The 19,950-nt window shown below is 35.1% G+C and overlaps 1 protein-coding gene across 2 annotated transcripts; it reads left to right on the forward strand.

Annotated features, from left to right (window-relative positions):
* Nucleotides 1-1,791: 1,791 nt before the first annotated feature.
* LOC107869567 (extra-large guanine nucleotide-binding protein 3) lies at nucleotides 1,792-11,886 on the forward strand. 2 transcript variants are annotated; one of them, XM_016716085.2, is made up of 9 exons: nucleotides 1,792-1,979; nucleotides 2,414-3,627; nucleotides 3,718-3,855; nucleotides 6,314-6,418; nucleotides 6,513-6,692; nucleotides 7,877-8,027; nucleotides 8,883-9,130; nucleotides 9,675-9,844; nucleotides 11,056-11,886. In XM_016716085.2, exons 2-9 carry the CDS (start codon nucleotides 2,653-2,655, stop codon nucleotides 11,651-11,653), a joined length of 2,565 nt encoding a protein of 854 aa, XP_016571571.1. In that variant the 5' UTR covers nucleotides 1,792-1,979; nucleotides 2,414-2,652; the 3' UTR covers nucleotides 11,654-11,886. The 2 variants fall into 2 exon arrangements, with proteins under 2 accessions (XP_016571571.1, XP_047251073.1); XM_047395117.1 differs by lacking the exon at nucleotides 1,792-1,979 and having other exon boundaries at nucleotides 2,086-3,627.
* The last annotated feature ends 8,064 nt before the right edge of the window (nucleotides 11,887-19,950 follow it).

Below are 19,950 nucleotides of genomic sequence, written 5' to 3' on the forward strand. Positions count from 1 at the left end.
TGAGAAATTCATATCAAATCCTATGATCGAGAAATACGCTACTGGCAACCCTCGAATTATGGAGAAAATTAAGAGAGAAGAATCGATAAATACGCCACTAATGACCCTCGAATTACGGATAAATCCATATCAAATCCTACATTCAAGAAATACGCTACTGACAGCCCTCGGATTATGAAAAAAATCAAGAGAGAAGAATCAAGGGAGGAACAAATTATACTCACATCGTTTATCAATAAAAATTATTGTTTCTTCATATTTTTATTTGTGATTGAAGTTTATTTTTCATGAATTAAATTATATTGGAAACAATCACATGTAAAAAGGTATGAACTCAAATGAACCCATGGCTCCCACCTAGATATGCTCCTGATAAATAGCTCAACAATATCGATGATGCGTAAACATGCACGCTAAAATTAGACCAAAAACTCACATATTATAGCTTGAATTTTGACTTGAATTCTCTGATTAAAAATTCTCCCGCATAAGTATTATTAATGATAAACATTTTTTACTGAGAATCTTTTTTAATCCTATTAACTCTTATTTGAAATATTTTAATTAAGAATAAAGAGATTGATCAATCCGATCATAACTCTTGATGATAAAATATATATTCTTATAGATAGAAGAAAATTAGAACTTAGGATTAAGTAGGATTTTATATCCTGACCTTGAAGTTTCAAATTTTTAATTAAATTATTCATGTGTTTTTTTTTCTAAAAAGAAAAAAATTAATTTTAGAATCTTCAACCTAGCACAGTGTCTGGAAGTGCTATTCCTAAATGAAGTCCTATTCGACACGAATTTAGATTAGTCAAGTTTCAATGTTAAGACGGAACAAATAGGAAAAAAAAAAAAAAAACTAGCAGTGTCCAAAATGACCAAAATCCTAGTCAACAAGCATCTTTCATGTTATAAAAATTGAACAGACATGGTTACAACACCGTTGACATAATGCCAACTCAGCATATGGGTCCCACCAAATACTTAAAGTCCGAAGTCCTACTTTGAACAGAAGAAAGTGTTTGTCACGCGCCTCCATTACTACAAGTCTCAAATCATTTTCATCTTTTTAGTTTGAGGATTTATTGAAAATAACTTTTTTATTTCATATGACCTAGGATGAGATCTCGTTCTCGATATCCTACTCATCAAATAAGGCTAGGCATGTTATCATTGTTGGTAATTGTCTTTGTCGTCACCATTTTTTTTTTTATGATTAGTGAGTCTGGATGAATAAAAAAGAATTAACAATAGTGATTAGATGATAGTATTTCCATCAAGCTAAAGGTTTATCTGAAATAACTTTTATATTTTCATTTACATGATGAATGATGTCATCGTATATCTTATTCTCCTCAAATTTCACATATAACATTATGTTAGATATGTTATTATTAGTTTTTTATTTTTAACTAAAGGTCGTTTGAGGTATGGGTATAAAATTACCTTCATTAGAAAATATATATATATTTTTTATTTTTCAAGGTATCTTCATAATAGATAGTTATGAGACTAATTCTTCATTTTTATATCAACACACTAAACGATGAAAACTGGCTAAAGAGTTTGCTCCATTCGTCGTTAGAAAATATTTTACCTCAACGTGAAACTTGTCAACATGAACTTTTGCATGCTAGATACCGGGCGAAAAAATGTCAAAATAATAAAAAAATAAAAAGTCCTCCAAGCAGGTACAGTTTCTATGGACCCCACTTACCCACCCCACCCTTGACCATTCTCTCTCTATATTCACTATATACAACTAGTAAGTACTTACATGTAACATTATGTATATCTATCTTTTTGCACCTTCTTCTCCTCCTCCAAGAGGGTAGATTCCCAAAAGATTACCCTTTTGGTCTTTGTTTATACTTTCCTTTTTTTTCAGGGAGCTTTGGAGCTTCAAAAAGGTGAAGCCATTTTTTTTTAACTCAGATTCTTGTTCTCAGCTTAGCTTGTCACTTTCTAAGGTACAAATATTCAACCCCTTTTCTTTCTTTTTTCTTTACCCCCACCCCCCCGGCCCCAGCTTCCCCCTCCAAACACCCTCCACCCCCTTTTTTTATGTGTTGTGTCAAAGTTAGCAACTGTTTTTTTCTTTCTTCATTTTAACCCTTTTCTTGATATTTCTAATAAAAGATTCTTTTTTCAAAATTAATTTTCTCTCTCTGTGTACAAGTGTTTTTGTTGAAAGTTGAAAGGTCCAGGTTTGGGAACACCTAGGAATATCTTTGTTTGTTTAAGTTTGACTAATAAACTTTTGGAACACTTCAACCTTCAAAGTTGGTTGATTCCCATTAAAGTTGCCAACTTTGGCTTTATTTTCTCTCTCTGATATGTATTTGTCAGCTTTTTTGTATTTGTTTGGGTTAAAAATTTTGTGTTTGGATTCTTGAATTTTCAGATTTCAAAGGTTTGATCAGCTGAGGTAATTGAATGATTCAAAATTGAGGGGTTTTGGAGTTTGTGACTTTGCTGAAAAGGGTCGTTTTTTTTGTGGGAGAATCTTGGTTTTTCATTTGGATGGTTTTTGGTTTATGTTAAGAAGTTTTTGTTTGCTAGATGGATCGTTTTGGATGTATCAAGAAATTGTAATTATTGATACTGAGGGTATAGAAGTAGGAAAAGATTGAGAATTTTTGTATGAGGGACATGGAGAAAAAAGAGGGAGAGAATTGGAGGGAGATGGTGAAGAGAATGCTTCCTCCAGGAGTTTCTCTCCCCGAGGATGGCGAAAATATAGAATATTCAATAGCAATGGAGTATACTGGTCCTATGTTATCATATGAGGTTCCTAAAGTAGAGCCACTTGATGTGAATTCTATTGCAATTCCGACAGCGGAACCTCTTTCCGAATCAAGAAGATCATTGAGTAGTAGTGTTGCCCCGGTTGTAGAACCTATTCCGTTGCCAGTATCTCGTATTGCTGGTGTAACAAGTCCCCCTAGTCAGAGTCCAAGGGTGTCTTTTAGTTCTGAGTCCCAAGTGTCAGTCTTGCAGAACCCGGATTCTTCTTCAGGTTCTCCCTCAGCATCCCCGGGTTCCGCGGTGAATCACCAGGGGAGTGCTGCAATGCGTTCTGCGAATGAAGGGAAAAGAGCCCCAGTAGTCACCTTTGTTGATAGATCTGAAAAGAAGACGGTGGAAAATGAGAATCAAGTCTATCCAGAATATGTTGGAGTTTCTCTGGAAAGGAAGAAGAAAAAGAAGTCAAGAGTCTGTTATAGGTGTGGAAAAGGGAAGTGGGAAAGTAAGGAGTCTTGCTTCGTTTGTGATGCAAAGTATTGTAGCAATTGTGTGCTCAGAGCAATGGGTTCAATGCCTGAAGGGCGTAAATGCGTGAGTTGCATTGGCCAGCCAATTGATGAGTCGAAGAGGTCCAAACTCGGTAAAAATTCTAGAGTATTATCACGTTTGCTTAGTCCTTTGGAAGTCAAGCAGATAATGAAAGCAGAAAAAGAATGTGCTGCTAATCAGCTCCGGCCTGAGCAGCTAATTGTCAACGGATTTCCTTTGAAGCCAGATGAGATGGCAGAACTCTTTGGGTGCGCTTTACCTCCTAGGAAGTTGAAGCCTGGGAGGTATTGGTATGATAAGGAATCTGGTCTATGGGGAAAGGTAATTTTTTTGTTGAGTTAAAAATCAAATTCTTTTATTTATTTCTAATGTGGAAAGAAGATGCTAATATGGTTTTGACTAATTAAACAGGAAGGAGAAAAACCAGATAGAGTTGTTAGTTCAAACCTAAATTTTACGGGAAAACTTAGTGCTCACGCCAGCAATGGAAGTACTCAGGTTTACATTAATGGCCGAGAGATAACAAGACGTGAACTCAGAGTGCTCAAGGTTTGTTCTTTTGTTACAAATAAATTGCGTATACGTCGGGCAATATATTTATTTTCATTCACATTTTGAAGGCCAACCTCCTATTTACTAGTGTGTCGTCATGTATTCATGACAGCTTGTATGTTTGAATTTGATGAAGAATACCTCCCCATTCTTTGGTATAATATCGTCATTTATTGGGATTCCACAACTTTTGTGGCTTTTTTCCAATTTCTTCTTTCCTATTTATGCTCAAATTACGTGTTTTATCCTGTCCCTCTCAATCTGTTTTACTATTAGGGAATTTCACTGGCGGTAGATATTAATAACATCCGTCCATATAATCATTTGTAGGTCTTAGGTTCTTTCCTTTTTATCTGTTCATGAGATAAGTTTTCCTGATTGAAAGTGGTGAATCATGCCTCCAAATTCTTCTCTTATATTTGTCGCACTTGGCGATGCCATAACTTTCACAGCTTCTGATCACCCGATCTATACATCTTTCTTAATCTATTATTGATACATTCACTTGTTTCTGCTCTGTCCTCCTAAGCTGTCAAATTATTGTTAAATTTCACTAATAATGGAAATTAATAATGTACGTCCAAAAAATCATTTATAGCTCTGACTGTCTTTACTTTCATCGTAGATGATCGTGAAAAATAACATTTTTCCCTGATAATAGTAGATTTTAATTGTCGTTTTCTAGAGCTAGTGCATTTAGTAACTTTGTTATCTTTAAACTTGTATTTTGCCTTTTACTGTCTGAGCTGTTATTTGATTGATTGCCATTCTACAATTATGGATCTAAATAGATTTTCGTTGTACCTTCTCACAAAAGGAAACAAATGGATTCTGGCTGATCTTTAATCCTTTTCAAGCTCTTCTATTATTCCCTTGAGCTTCTTTTTTTTTGGTTAAAATAATAGAATCTCAAATATCCCGGTTAGGGGAGGGCATAAATACCGAAGAACAGATAAGCCAAACCTAATTAATTTGGTTCTTCGGTTTGGTTTTGGTATTTATTTTTTTAAAACTTTGGTATTCGGTTTCTCGGTTATAGTTTCTGGTTCTTCGGTTTACCGAAAGTTTCACAGCCAGCTTTTTAAGCTAACATTCCTACACATCACCCCACATTATCTTAAACATTTTAATATTAATAAGATGTTACATGGCTAACTGTGCTGACAGCCATGAGAAAATATGTTGATACCACAGTTAAGATATAGCATAAAAAATTATAGTAGTAATAAAAAAGGGGAATATCGGGAATTCAGCATGCCACGTAATCAGTTGCTACGCCTGTATAACTATAAGGTTCAGTATTCTCTTCTTTCCTTCCACACAGCTCCATAGCCCCCATTCACATTCTGCTGTATTAAGTAGTTCCGGCTTCACTTTCTGTTATCTTCTCTTTGGAATGGAGAAAAATAGCCACATTTGTAAGTTTGTTGCTCATTTTTGTGTTTTAAAAAAACACAAAATAACCCATTTTGAATAAAAGTTTCCCATTAATCGGACCATACCGAAGAACCTAATGGGGGAAAAAACCAAGCTGAACCGAATTATAAAAGAACAGAACCCGAACCAATTCAGTTCAGTAGTCTGTATGCACTAATGAATACCCGAAGTCGAAGAACCAAACACCCACCCCTAATCCTGGTGAATCATGTTGAAAGTATGGAACTTCCCAAAATGAACCTTTCCTTGTCAATCACCACAACAAATTAATCAGTCAGGTTTGTCATTATTGCGCACGGACTCAAGTGTTACAGAAATTACAGTTAGAGTTGGTTCAAAATTATCCTGTATCTATATTAAATAAAAAGTATCCAGTATCTAAAGAAAAGTCTGATGTATCTGAAGAGAAGATGGAAGTATTTATTAGTTTTACCGTTGTGGTACATCAAAGCAATGAGGGCATGACATGTATTTGAACGTACACAACTATCAGATAACCATGGTTAATTAGTGTATATTTTCGTTCATTGAATCACTTAACTATGGTAAGTGCATCAGTTTGGTCTAAACACCCAATGTGGGTAAGTTTGAAAAAAAACCCTGTTAAGAAGAAAAAGGTGTCACTGAACCACTTATTTCCACTCTGTGACAGCCCCTTGTGTAGGGATCACCCGGAATTGAGGCCCTTAATCCTGTCATAATCTTCCATGTTCTTGTAGCCCAGTTCTCTATCAACTCTCCGAAGCCTAGTGCTGGCAGTTACGATCAAATTTGCCTACCACACATGGACTTCATTGGTTCCATAGATTGTAGTGATACCCAATTCAAGATGATCCAGTGTCGATGTTACATGACTTCCTGATCCAAACTAGCGCATATGTTGTTATAGCATTCAAATTAAGGCTGTTGGATTGACCTTTCTGCAAATGATTCTCTTCCTAGAATGAAACTCTCTGCATGCTTATTTGTTTCCTCATCCCTTTATGTACAATGAGTCCTAACATAAGTTCCATTTCAGTTTGCAAAAGTGCAGTGCCCTCGCGACACTCACTTTTGGGTCTATGATGATGGTCGGTACGAGGAAGAAGGACAAAACAACATTCGGGGTAACATATGGGAAAAGGTAGCAACATAGAACTGATTGTAGGGTGTGGTTTCAACTATGTTACTCAGCGATGTTTTTAATTTAATATCTAATATTTTATATTGACATGCAGGCAACAACACGATTTGTTTCCTCTCTGTTTTCCTTGCCTGTACCACAGGGTCAACTATATGGACATAGAGACGAGCCTAGCAATTATACTACTGTTCCAAATTACTTGGAGCAGAAAAGGGTTCAAAAGCTACTTCTACTTGGACTTGAAGGTTCTGGAACAAGTACTATTTTCAAACAGGTATTGGCCTTGTGCAGCATTCTTTTTTCGTTTAAGAAAAAAGGGTTATATTTTTCTTCATTAATTATTGAACTAGTTGAACTCAAGCTTCTTTCTGTATTTAGGTCAAATTTCTAAGATTTTTTTATCTTAGAGGTTTTATCTTCTCTCTGCATAACAGTAACAGTTTTCAAATATCTGTAGTATAGCTTGCTAAGTTGCCTGTTGACTTGTTCATTTGTTCATTTGTTCTATGGACTTGAATCTGCTAGCATCCACGTATTTCATCCAGGAAGAATGTCGATGAGCTACTCTGATCAATAACTAAGTAGCAAACTGCATGTTATTCACTTTAAAACAGTATGCTGCCTTCAGTAAGTTACCGGTTTAAAAAAAGCAGTATGCTGCTTGATTTCATATAAATTAATGATCAGATTGACCATTGGAGAGGAGAGGGGGTGGGGGAGGGGGGTTTGATGTGAAAGGAAGAAGGGTGCGGGATGGGTAGGCAACTTTTGAAGAGCACAGTGGCCTGCTTATTTGTGTTTGATAGGGTTCCTGAGCTCTGGTTGAAGACCTTATCACTGGTATCTGGTTCTATTGCTGGACCGTGTCTATTTCAGCCTCAATTTCGATGTTTGTGAAAGACAAAATCTATTTGCATTTCAGCTTTAAACATAGAAATGATAATTTTTTTCCTCAAAGGAAGTCCGGTGGCTCCTACTGCCAAATCCAAACTTAGTTCTTTCTGTGTTTGAACAGGACCGATGATTGAGAAAATATATTGGATTGTAGAGGCCTTACTGAGAATTATAAAAGTGAGATACCTGAAAATTTGGATGCAGTATGAAAGAATTTAATCATTGGTTTTATTTAAACAAACTTTTTTAAGGCTAAAGGAAAGCAGGGAGGCTTACTTAATGTGAAGGGAAGGAGTGTCAGATTTGATGACAATGTATTGAGTGGTTGACCATGTACTTGCATGTCTCTGTAGTGCTATTCCCTTTTATTCTGCTCCGTTGTTTTATCCTTTTCTCTGTTCCTGCTCTGCAGTATAGCTTATTAATGCATTCTGAAATCTGAACGTGAAATGAAATGCTTGCTGAACAATGCATTTCGTTACCATTTAAGTGTTTGTTGGTACTCCTTTGCTGTCTATCAGTTGTGTGCACTCATTTGCTTCTATTTATAACCTTATTGTGCAGGCAAAAATTTTGTATGGAAACAATTTTACCACTGAAGAAATTCAAGACATCAAGTTGATGATCCAAAGCAGTATTTACAAGTACCTGAGCATTCTGCTTGATGGTAGGGAGCGCTTTGAGGAGGAGTCTTTAGCAAGAGTAAATGCGGAAGGTACTTTAAAATATATACTGAATGTATTGATAGATAGGTGCTGTGCTAATTAACAAAGTGTTGCTCTAGATGCGTAGACTGGAAGTTATCAGCTGGACTCGCAGATTTGTTTCCCCCCTTAACATACCTTTGAACTCCATTTCCACTAGCTAATTGTTGTGCCAGATATATATGTATCTTGTGGATTAAGGTTTTCGTTTCAGTGGTTTTGGACATCAAAAACTCATATGCCTGTCTACCCCCATTTTAAAACGCATATGCCTGTCTACCCCCATTCTATGCTTTCTTTTCTCTAAGGTTTTCTCTGAATGTCCCTGGAATTAGCTGTAATTGCATAAACATTCATACTATTGGGATGTAAATTACTTATCAGGACATGTTTTAAATTGTCATCACTTGAGAGAAGATTTTGCCTTGCCTTGCCTTGCTACACTGTAAATCCAGCTTACATAGTTGTCATTTTGGATGTGATAGCTTAGATCCTCTTCTTGTCAATCGCTTCCTTCCAATTGTGACTAAAGTTGACCCTTTGATGTGTGCTTGTGCCTTTTGCTGTAAACTATTTAAAGAGGTCTTGTCTATTGTTGATCACGTTCTTTTCAAAGAAAAAAATCTTCAAGGAGTTCAGCTAACCGGTACTTCTTCAGCTAGATACTCCTTTTCACTTTTGATCAAACTTTCTTACCCAATATCACATGGAAATTAAATACTGCATAACAGTGTCTTAAGGTTTAAGATATCCTTCTGTAGTTTAGGGTGGGATGTTTGGTTTTCATTGTCCACTATTAGCAGCTGGCAATGGCATGGGCAAAGGACGACATGGATGCACTTTACTAACTGATTTCAATTTTATAGGTTGTAACACAGAATCTGTTGAAGACAGCCAATGTGTCTATTCCTTAAATCAAAGGTTGAAGCATTTCTCCGATTGGCTACTGGATATTATAGCCACTGGAGATTTGGATGCTTTCTTCCCTGCAGCAACACGTGAATATGCTCCGTTGGTTGAAGAGGTCTGGAAGGATCCTGCTATACAGGAAACTTACAAGAGAAAAGATGAGCTTCATTTTCTTCCAGATGTGGTGGATTACTTCTTGAGCAAGGTATTTTGCATGACTCATTTCTTGGACCAACGTATCCAATATAGTCTTTGTAATTAGTTTAGTCCACCAACGTACTTCTTACTAACTGCCTCGGATGTTATGGAGAAATTATTCAAGTATCTAGTTGATTCCAGTGGAGGACCATGTACTTAAAAACTTTTCACCTGCTAATTTCTTTTAACAATGTTCTAGTTTCATTTATCAGTTGTGTGCTATAATAAGATCTATATCAAGATTTTTCGCTAAAGATTCTGTTAATCTATTCTTTTGATAAGTGAGTTTGTAGTTATTTATTCCCCAATCTTTTTAAATAATTTACCTTTCACTATTGGGGTGAGTGCCGAGGTACCTTCATAGACATCCTAATGTTTTTAACTGCTAGAAGGTCATTCCTTTCGATGATCGTAGAATCTAGATCATTCCTCAAGGCACAATAGTTAATATGTAGCCCCATTTTTCTTTATTATTAATTACACATTCTTGAATGAGTTGATTTTGCTCATCAGTGTGGAAGGTAAAAATTGATATTTACTTCTCTTTTTAGGCTGTGGAGGTATCGAGCAATGAGTATGAGCCTTCGGAGCAAGATATTCTGTATGCAGAAGGAGTTACGCAAGGTAATGGGTTGGCCTTTATGGAGTTCCAATTGGATGATCGTAGCCCAATGTCTGAAACCTATGGAGACAATCTGGAAGCTCCTCCCCCGCTCACCAGGTAGCCATTCTCCCTCTACTATGATATTGTATTTATTATCTATGAAGCTACTATTCAGTAGTTCTTTTGTTCTATAAAATGTTTGGAATTCTCTGGAGGTACTGTATCCGGATCCATAATTTGATGGGTAATCTAATTTTTTGTATTGATATAGACGCCACCTGATGATGATTTAAATACATCTGCAATTACTGCTGTTGTTAACTTCTGATGTTCAGTATTTCCTTTTTTTGGCTAACTGATGTTCAGTGTTTCTTTTTTTGGTTAGCTGATGTTCAGTATTTCATTCTAGATAATAGTTAGTGAATGATCAAACATTCAAGTAAAGGAGAATAAGACAAAAGAGATTTGTCCGGGAGGTTAGGGCAATTGTAGCTCGAAAGGGGATGTTCCTTTGTGTTAAGTAGGTGCTTGTGCTAAAATATGCTAGTTAGGTGCGCAGACGCCCCAGTGAAGAGGTGCGAGAGGCTGGTTATAGTGGGTATGCGGAGAGGTAGAGGTAGGCCTAAAAAGTATTGGGGAGAGGTGATTAGACAGGATATAACACAGATTCATATTACCGAGGACATTCTTTAGATAGGAAGGTGTGGAGGTTGTGTGTTATGGTAGAAGGTTAGTTAGTACTAGTCGCATCGTTGTAGTTCTTGCTTTTGCTATCTATCATCATATGTTGTTTATTCTGTTTCGATCAGCATATGATTTTGTTTTGTTATTATTCCTTTCGTGTAGGCTCTGCACTGCTTTCCTTATTAACTGATATGCTCTCTCCACTGTTTTTTTCCTTGTACTTGGATTTGTTGCATTTGGCCGAGGGTCTATTGGAAACAGCCTCTCTACCTCCACGAGGTAGTGATAAGGTCTGCGTACAATCTACCCTCCCAGACCCACTTGTGGGAATTCACTAGGTATTTTGTTGTTGTAGGTTCATAAGATCTCCAGAAGGGGACAATTGATCTAACACAGAGGTCATTTGATCCTCCCCATCAAAAAGAAAAGCACATTAGACAAACGTGTTTATTGTGTGGAAACTAGATCTTTCATCTACACTAAAAACTTGCTAAAACTTAAACGCACCGACTATGCATACATTCACGTGTCTAATAATCTATTTTAATAGAATACCGCTTTTTTGATATGATATGAGTGTACTTTATACAAGTTATGATTATCTTTGCTTGCCATGATTTTGGTAATTATGTTTTCTCGAACAGGTACCAGCTAATTCGACTAAATGCCAAGGGAATAAATGAAGGATGCAAGTGGGTGGAGATGTTTGAAGATGTCCGTGTCGTAGTATTCTGTGTTTCCCTTAGTGATTATGATCATATGTGGGTTGCTCCAGAGGAGAGTGGTAGTGGTGCGCTACTTCAGAACAAGATGATGCATAACAAGGAACTTTTCGAAACACTGATCAGGCATCCTTGTTTCAAAGAGACCCCATTTGTTTTAGTATTGAACAAGTATGACCTGTTAGAGGAAAAGGTCAACCGTGTGCCATTGGGCGCTTGTGAATGGTTCACTGATTTCAATCCGCTGAGACCACACACTAATAGCCAGTCACTAGCTCACCAAGCATATTACTATGTAGCAAAGAAGTTCAAAGACCTCTATGCTTCCGTCACAGGTAGAAAGCTATTTGTGTGGCAAGCTCGGGCAAGAGAACGAATAACTATTGATGAGGCATTCAAGTATATAAGAGAGGTCATGAAGTGGGACGAGGAAAAAGAAGAGACTTACTATGGCGGTGCAGAAGATTCATTTTACAGTACCACCGATATTAGCTCATCTCCATTCATCCAGCAGCAGTGAAATAACTCAACATATGTTGATACTTTAGATAGGAAAAAGAGAGGAGAATGTAAAATGGAAATAAGTTGAATTTGTATTTTTCGTCATCGCCTTTTCATGGTTTATACAGATGTGATTGTTTCAAGTGATTATCTGAGGTTTGTGCCATCCTCTAGTGTATGTTCTGGGCCTCCTCAAAGATCTTGGATGGCAATGCATGGTTGAGAATAAATACTTATTTGCATTCTACCTCATCTTTCTGTTGTAAATGTAAATGTAGCTGTTGCTTTTACTTAACATGAGCTGATGAGCAGGATACGTAGGGTGTGTTTAGTATAGTGGAAAATGTGTTTCAATTTTCTCATGTTCCGTTGGTCACATCAAATGGTTTGAAAAGCATTTTCCTTCATTCAAAAACAGCTTTAGTATACCATTTCTTCCTTGGCAGTAATTTTGCCCTTGAGAAATTCATGGTCAAGATGAGAGTGAATGTCCTTTTGCTTTTGCTTTATTTGGTGTAAACAGCTTGTGCATGTAAGTACTTGTTAGTGGAGAAGCTAAAATTTTCAACACAGAGAATTGAAATATTATTTACAGCTTTTAAGCGGATTAAACATTACATTAGGGAAGGTTGAAAAAAAAAAAAAACATATATAAGGAAAAACGGTAAAAAGAAAAAATGTTCTTCGAGTATGCAAAATTTTACGGTACTTTCTGAATGGTGTGCCGCGTTGGAGATCGTGCACTGCAGCATCCATATAGGCTTCCAACATAAGTTTCTTTGGGGGGCGGATCCAGGGTGCCCGGAGGTTTTCGGGAACCAGCAGCTTTCGTGCGGAACTAATATTTATATAGAAAAATCTAGTAAATATTGAAGAATTAGAAGTTGGGAATCCATAAGTAAAGTTTGTTGTTGGTCTAGTGGAGTAGATGAGCCTATAGAAATTTTATTGACCTCTTGGTTGTTGGTTCAAATTCCCTTAAATTGGAGATTTCTCGAGACTTCTGATTAAGGGTGAATTAGTTTCACTACTGCACCACGACTCATGTTGATGTCAAATATCAACTTACATAACTAGAAACTAGGAGTGGGCGTTCGGTAGTCGGTTCGGTATTTTCAAAGTTCGGGTTCGGTAATTCGGTAATCGGTATTTGAATATAGATACCACATACCATACTTATACATATCGGTTCGGTAATTCGGCAATCGGTAAATTAAACTTCGGTTCGGTATGGTATTTGGTAATACAATATTAAAGTTGGAGATGTGCAAATGTACGTTTAAGCTTCAAAGAGTATATTTAATAGAAATCCTATTTAGTATTTTTTTTGTTGCTTATTATGAATGTATTACCAAGGTCCAAAAGATTTTTTAGGATAAGTAATACTACAGTCTATTGGGTTGGTTAAACGTATCGTATTATTATTTTATATATATATATATATATATATATATATATATATATATATAGAATCGGTATTCGGTGAATACCGAATACCAAACGGTATTAATATCTTGTACCAAACCCAATCCCAAATACCAAAATATTATAATTTTACTCCCAAATACCCTACCAAATAACGAATTACCAAATATCAATTACCAAATTTTTCGGTTCGGTAATTCGACTTTCGGTATTTTATACCCAGCCCTACTAGAAACTTAACCTATTTATATAGGGTAATTTTTCGACAAGAAATATTGATTGACTCCCTTTCGACAAGGCCCCATCCCTTCCTACTATCCACACGGGTGACTCAAGGGTGAGGATAATAATTGTTTGCTTTAAATCCCAAAAAGTTTTAACACTAAATTTTATGATTGTAACTTTACTTAAAATAATATTGAAGATGGTAAAATAGTACAAAATTTATATTAAACAAAAAGAAAATGTACCTTTTAGTTTTTATTATAAATATTTTAGAACTTTAATTAAACTTCATATTAATAAATAGTTTTTTATAACAAAATTCAAGTTAGCATATGGCAAACAAATGGTTACCATCGTATTAACTAGAATTAATCTTACATCTATAAATAATAATATTAATTTATAAAGTTAGAATAATTATATTATTTTGTGAAGTTAGATTTTGTGTCTTTAAAAATCACTACACTAAAAATATGTAAGAACAAAAAAGATGGCTCTATGTTTTTTGTGTGTATGTTTAAGGTCTTTCTTAAAATTTGATTTTGTGCCACAAATTTTATTGAGACACTATAGTAAAACCGAGCTCAACCTGTCCTTTCTATGAGTCGAATCATGAGAGTTGACCCAATATGTTAAATTCATAATAATTCATCAAATATTCATTTTAAAATAGTATGATTGAGCGAATCGAAATGTAATCTAACCCAAACAAATAAAGAATAGTATTATTTCTTTAAATCATTTTGTTCATGTAAATGTACATAAAATTTAGATCTATATATTAGAGATTTGTTCCAATTCCAGTGAAGAAATATTTTGATAATTTCGACACTCAGTAATATATGATAAAATTAAATTTTTTTCTTCAACATAATTATTTGAGAAACGCCAAAATCTTGTTATTTTTTTTTATGGAGAAACGCCAAAATCTTGCTTATAGAGGTCAAGTTAGGTTGGACGGATAGAATTATGACCTATTATTTGATTTATTTTAACCTAAAATAAATTTTTATCCAATTAAATCTTGACTTTACAATTAATCCGACTCATTTTAATTCATCAAAATTTAACCCAAACTCACTCTGTATCACCTTGATATTAACAATAGATAGTCATTCGCGAGTTGGTAAATTGGTAATACCACCTAAACGACTAACCTTTTTTGCACAATTAAAAGGCTAAAATTGTTGTGCATATTTGGTGGTTATTGATTCTAAAGTTGACAACTGCACCACATAATAAAAGCTTAATGGATTTGAGAAAGTCATTGATTGTGAAATGACTAATCCACCACTTAAGCTTAGTGGGTTTTCACCTCTCTTGATTTTGACTATATAAGTTGCTCCATCACCATTTTATGTAAGTTTTTTTGTACTATTTTATGTAACACATACTTATTTGAAATTAAAAAGAAAAAAGATATGTAAAACTTTTGCCATCATTCTAATTGAACATACTTTTAGTACCTTACCTATATTTGACTAATTTAAGTTATATACACCATCATTATAAATTTTTTTTTTTTTACACTATTAGGTCATCCTAAGTCTTCCTAAAATATGAAATTTTCCATCTTAAAAGTAAAATAAATTAACTGCTACGATACGGAAGCTTTATAATCTAAATTCATATATGACTTACATGTTAAAAAAAAATCTTTTTAAGTTTTTAGAATTCTGTGTTTCATATAAAATGAAATAGGAGTAATAATTGTAAGAGATAGCTAATCCACTTTGAGTGTCACAACTCATATAAATGCATTCATACTTCAGCAACAGAAAGATGATAGGAACACAAGTTAATGATGACCAACTAAACTATAACCAAACAACTACTACTTACAACAATTATGGACAAGGATTCTAAAATCTAAAAAAAAAAAAAAAAAAAAAGCGTGTACATCAAAAATACTCCTAAAATAATTCGTTTTTTTGAGTTTCATATTCGAACTATCATCAATTATTTGTCAACACACACCTAACAATTAGTTCGTTTTTCGTGCCTGAAATGTCATCACTATTCAAGTAGGAACAATGAATAACCGACAACCGAGGTGTATTTTGACTATATTTCTCCAATTCTTCAAAATTATCAACAAATAATGCATATCGAATTCTCCAAAAGAAGTGTATTTTTGGTGAATTCCGCATGAGTGAAGTATCAAAAGTGAAGAATCCATGCGACCTAGGTTTTGATAAATAGTTGGTTATAACTATAGATAGGAAGCTTGCACGTGTAATTGTTGAGGTATAAAAGTCAAAAAATCAAACATAACTCAAAAAAAAAAAAAACAGATCCAAGAATAATCATGGTCCAACAAAAAAGCAATCAATATACAAGTGAAACCTGTGAGCTAAAAGTGACTTCTAAGTGAAGTAAAGGCAACCCTTTTTCCCTCTATAAAAACAATCTTTCAACTCTCACAAGAAGAAGACATTCAATCAAAAATCATAACACAAAATGGCTTTCAAGTTGAAACCTTTTTGCACTTTCCTTCTTATTCTTCTTATCTTCATTTCTTTTACTTGCACAGTTCATTCATCAACTGTTGTTCATAGGAAACGAGGCATAAGACATGTTGATGGAGTCCATCAAAGGTGGCAAAAGCAGCCATGGATGAATCATGGAAGCAACAGAGGGCCTCCAAAACACCTTGTTAATCCAACGATTAATCATCGATTCGATATACCTGAATTGCCTGTTTAGCTCTTTTCAATCTTGATTAATCTCGATGTTAGTTTTAGGCTTTCCTTTACATTTAAACATGTTGTATTTACAGTCTTGTGTGAAAACATATTTGAATAAATGTAGAATCTTTATTCATTTTGTTTGGCTCATGTATGGAGTATCTTTATTTATTATCACAAGGCTCATGTTGTGACCTTTCTATTTCTGTGCTAATGAGGTTTGGCAAAAATATAGTTCAGACTGAAGTTCTACAAGAATTAGAGCACATATGAAAGAGAAGTGATGAAGCCATATTTAAAGTGACTGAACCTTAACCTTAGGTGATCATAAAATTAAATCATATAGTCGATTTTAACTTGTTGGGAAGTTGGGATTGAGGCTTAGCTGTTAGTTGTTAGTAACATAGTGGTTTTCTGGTCCAGCTAGTGTGTGACTCAACTATTCCATCGAGTACTTGCTATCTTCCATCCACAGAAATACATGATAACTCTGTCCACCAAGTTGAATTCGTTCAAATAGAACATCTCCACCCGTATGTTATATCTTGAATAACGTCTTTTCCGATTCAAGACAGGTCAACAAAAATGGAAGCCCCAAGATAGTCGCTATATAATGAGGTCTAACAAAAAAGGACAGCCAAGTGCACTAAAACTCACGCTATATGAGCAGGGTTCGAGGAAGGGCCGAACCACAACGGTTTATTGTACGTAGTCTTACCCTATACCTTTCAGCAAGAAGCTTGAACTTGTGACCTCCACACAAAGTCGAACAATAAATCATAATTTAAGCCGATAAAAAACACCTAATTTATCTCTAATTAGGCTGTATATACGAACAATACTCATCATTGTGGACCAAAATCATCATAATAGTACCACATGGTTTCTCTCAAAGTAGCAGTCAACAAATACTAATTTATATAGTGTTACACAGATGAAGATTCTACCTATAGGCATGCCAAAAGTGTAAGCAAGTGAATTATTCCCCCTTCTTCTTGAAGCAAAGGATAATTATACATGACAATCAACGCTGAGCACTGCATACATAGCAAGTAGGTGCAACATACATTGTTTACTAGTAACAAAAACACCCTTTGTCCCCATTTTGAATAACTTGTCAATGGGTTCAACGCTAAGAACCTAAAAGGTCCTTGATCAGCCTCTGAAGGCTTTAACCCGAAGTCTTTGAGTAAGAATGTTGAAAGTATTTCCCAAGTATTTGCCGACACATATACCTAAGATATGAGGAGAAGAGCTATAATTTGAAAAACTAAGACATCATCCAATAGTTACATTTGAGGTTTGTTTTGTTTGGATGCTCAACAACTATAAGAAGAAAAGTCAACAAAATTAATGAAGAGAATACTGAAAGGGATCACACAAGTTGATACCAAGATTTCATTTTTTGTTTTCCATCCTGTTTGCGGTATCCGCTTTAAACATCCGCATCCGCTCCTGTCTAGAAAAATTATTTTCAGGATTCAAAGTCAAGACACATTAATAAAGATAAAAACATTTTTACCATTCATTATATGCAAGGGGACAAGCTGCAATTGACTCTTCCCATTGCGAAATATAAAAAGATCAAACTAAAAAAAATCCCATTATGTAAAAAAATTGAAAGAAAAAAATAAAAACAAAAGGAACTTGATTCCAAATTTCCTCGTCCATGCTGGGATTGGATTCTTCCTTCACATGGTAGGTAGAAGTAATTTTTTTTCACCTTTTCCATCACTAATAATGTCTGTTTAACACTAACTACACTATTTCTTTTATAAATGATTTAACTGTCAAAAAGTATTTGTACTATCAGTGTAAAAAAATTATACTATCAATATTTTTTACCTTTTGTAGGTTACTTCCATAGTTTTCATCATGACTTTTTCATTACTATATTTCCTTTTATATTGTTTCATATATGTGTTAGTTACGCTAACAGTCCGTTGGAAACATCCTCTCCAAGGTAGAGGTAAAGTTGCGTACACACTACTATCCTCAAAGCCACTTATGGGACTACACCGGGTATTTTGTTGTTGTTGTTGGTTACCTCCTTACTTTTAGCGGCTAATCCAACTTCCTACAAACAGTTACCTTCAGTAATCTTTTATGTGAATTTGGTAGTATAAAGTTTCTTTTATGTTGTAGGTGCGCTGAAGTTAAACTCATTTATAAAATAAAAAGAGATAATTGTCCTCTCAAAAGTCATGATTCAATCCTAAATGCATTCATTTCAGCAACACAACTCCACCAACAGAATGATGGCAACAACACAAGTAGAGACACATGACCCTACAATGAAACAAAACACCAATAATCACAGGTACTGATTAACACAAGCAATCAATATTCAGAGTGTGACTTACTGTGTGATGTGATCCAAAATGATATTTCTTGTGACTCTTAAATGTAGAAAAAAGCAACACGTTTTTTCCTCTATAAGAAGCATCAATAATCCAGGAAATGCATATCAACTACAAAAGCCACAACATAATGGTCCTGAAGCTTAAGCCTTTCTCCTACCTTCTTTTGTTCATCATTTTCAGCTCTTTTACATCAGTGTATTCAACTGATATAGGACTAGGTCATGGAAAACTTGACAAAAGTCATGTCCAAGAAATGCATCAAAGATGGCAATGGAGATCATGGATGAATCACGGGAGCTTCCGGGGAGCTCGAAAACACCTTGTGAATCCCACAGTTGAGCATAATCCATTTGATGTTCCAAAATTGACTGTTTAGCTCTTCTAAATTTCCATTTCGACTCTACTCTCTTAACAGCTGGTTGAAGAATCAGGTCAGGTGTCTTTTTCTTTTAATGGCAGTGTCTGCTTCAGTTTGCGCATATCTGTATTATTTCATACAATAACGCAGGTACCAAACAACTTGTCTATCAGGAATGAAACCAGCATATCATAGTGTAAAATGCATGTACATTTCTATCAATGAAAGACTCTTTCCCTCCCCCTTTAATTACTGTTGTTCATGCCTTTAATGCCAATTCATTAGCATACAGCTCATACAGGGCCTCCTTCACTTCTTTCTTAATGAGGACATACTATATGATATAACCACTACTTGCACTAACCTTACTGTCAGTATGTCAGTTTATCTTATTTGGATCTCTCCAAGAAAATGGATATCTCCACATTAAGCTACGCTGTAAAATCCTAGCTTAATGATGCTAATTTGAGAAGCAAACCCATCATTCTTGAAAACAAATCATACCAGCACATGGTTTCTCTAAGAAGGAAGTGACTGAAAATATGCCAAAACAAGTTGTGAGAATGGTGGAGTTTGAACCAACTTATATGTCCCTCAACTATTTTATCAAGTATTTGTTAACTCTCACCAGCACATGCATCAGTTGATTCTAGCAACCAAAGCTTAGATGGGATGCATCAGTTGATTCTAGCAACCAAAGCTTAGATGGGAAGTTTCACCTAGCATTATTTTAACCCTGATGTCCTTAGTTTTCATCACATGCCTGATGCCACTGACCTTGAAGGCCATCATGTTTCATTGATCACTACGCCGCACCCTTGGGTACTCGGATGCTATAATTTTTTTCTCCACAATATAAGATCAAATGCTATGAATAAACATGGTTTACAATGAAAAGAGATCAAGTCCATTTTGAAGAACTCAGCAGTATTCCTTCTACAGAACCACAGTTTGAGGCAAAATGCAAAGTGAAAGAACATTCTATGTCAGTTCTTCAAAACAAGTGCACAATTTCAAACTCATACTAGCACACAAAGAATGTAGAAGGGCAGCTTCAAATTTTCTCTAGACAGCTACAGGTAATACCATAGACAACAGTGGAAGCTGCTTCAAATTCTGTACACATTTGACATGCGCGTTTTTAGTTCCAATCATCACATAATTTCCTTGGTATGTCTTATGAGTAAATCTATTGCAAATGGTAATGTATCGTTTTTAAACACGCCTAGAAGATACAATTAGGTAATGAAAATCATAC

The sequence above is a fragment of the Capsicum annuum genome, chromosome 1 (genome assembly GCF_002878395.1).
Source record: "Capsicum annuum cultivar UCD-10X-F1 chromosome 1, UCD10Xv1.1, whole genome shotgun sequence".
Classification (NCBI taxonomy): domain Eukaryota; kingdom Viridiplantae; phylum Streptophyta; class Magnoliopsida; order Solanales; family Solanaceae; genus Capsicum; species Capsicum annuum.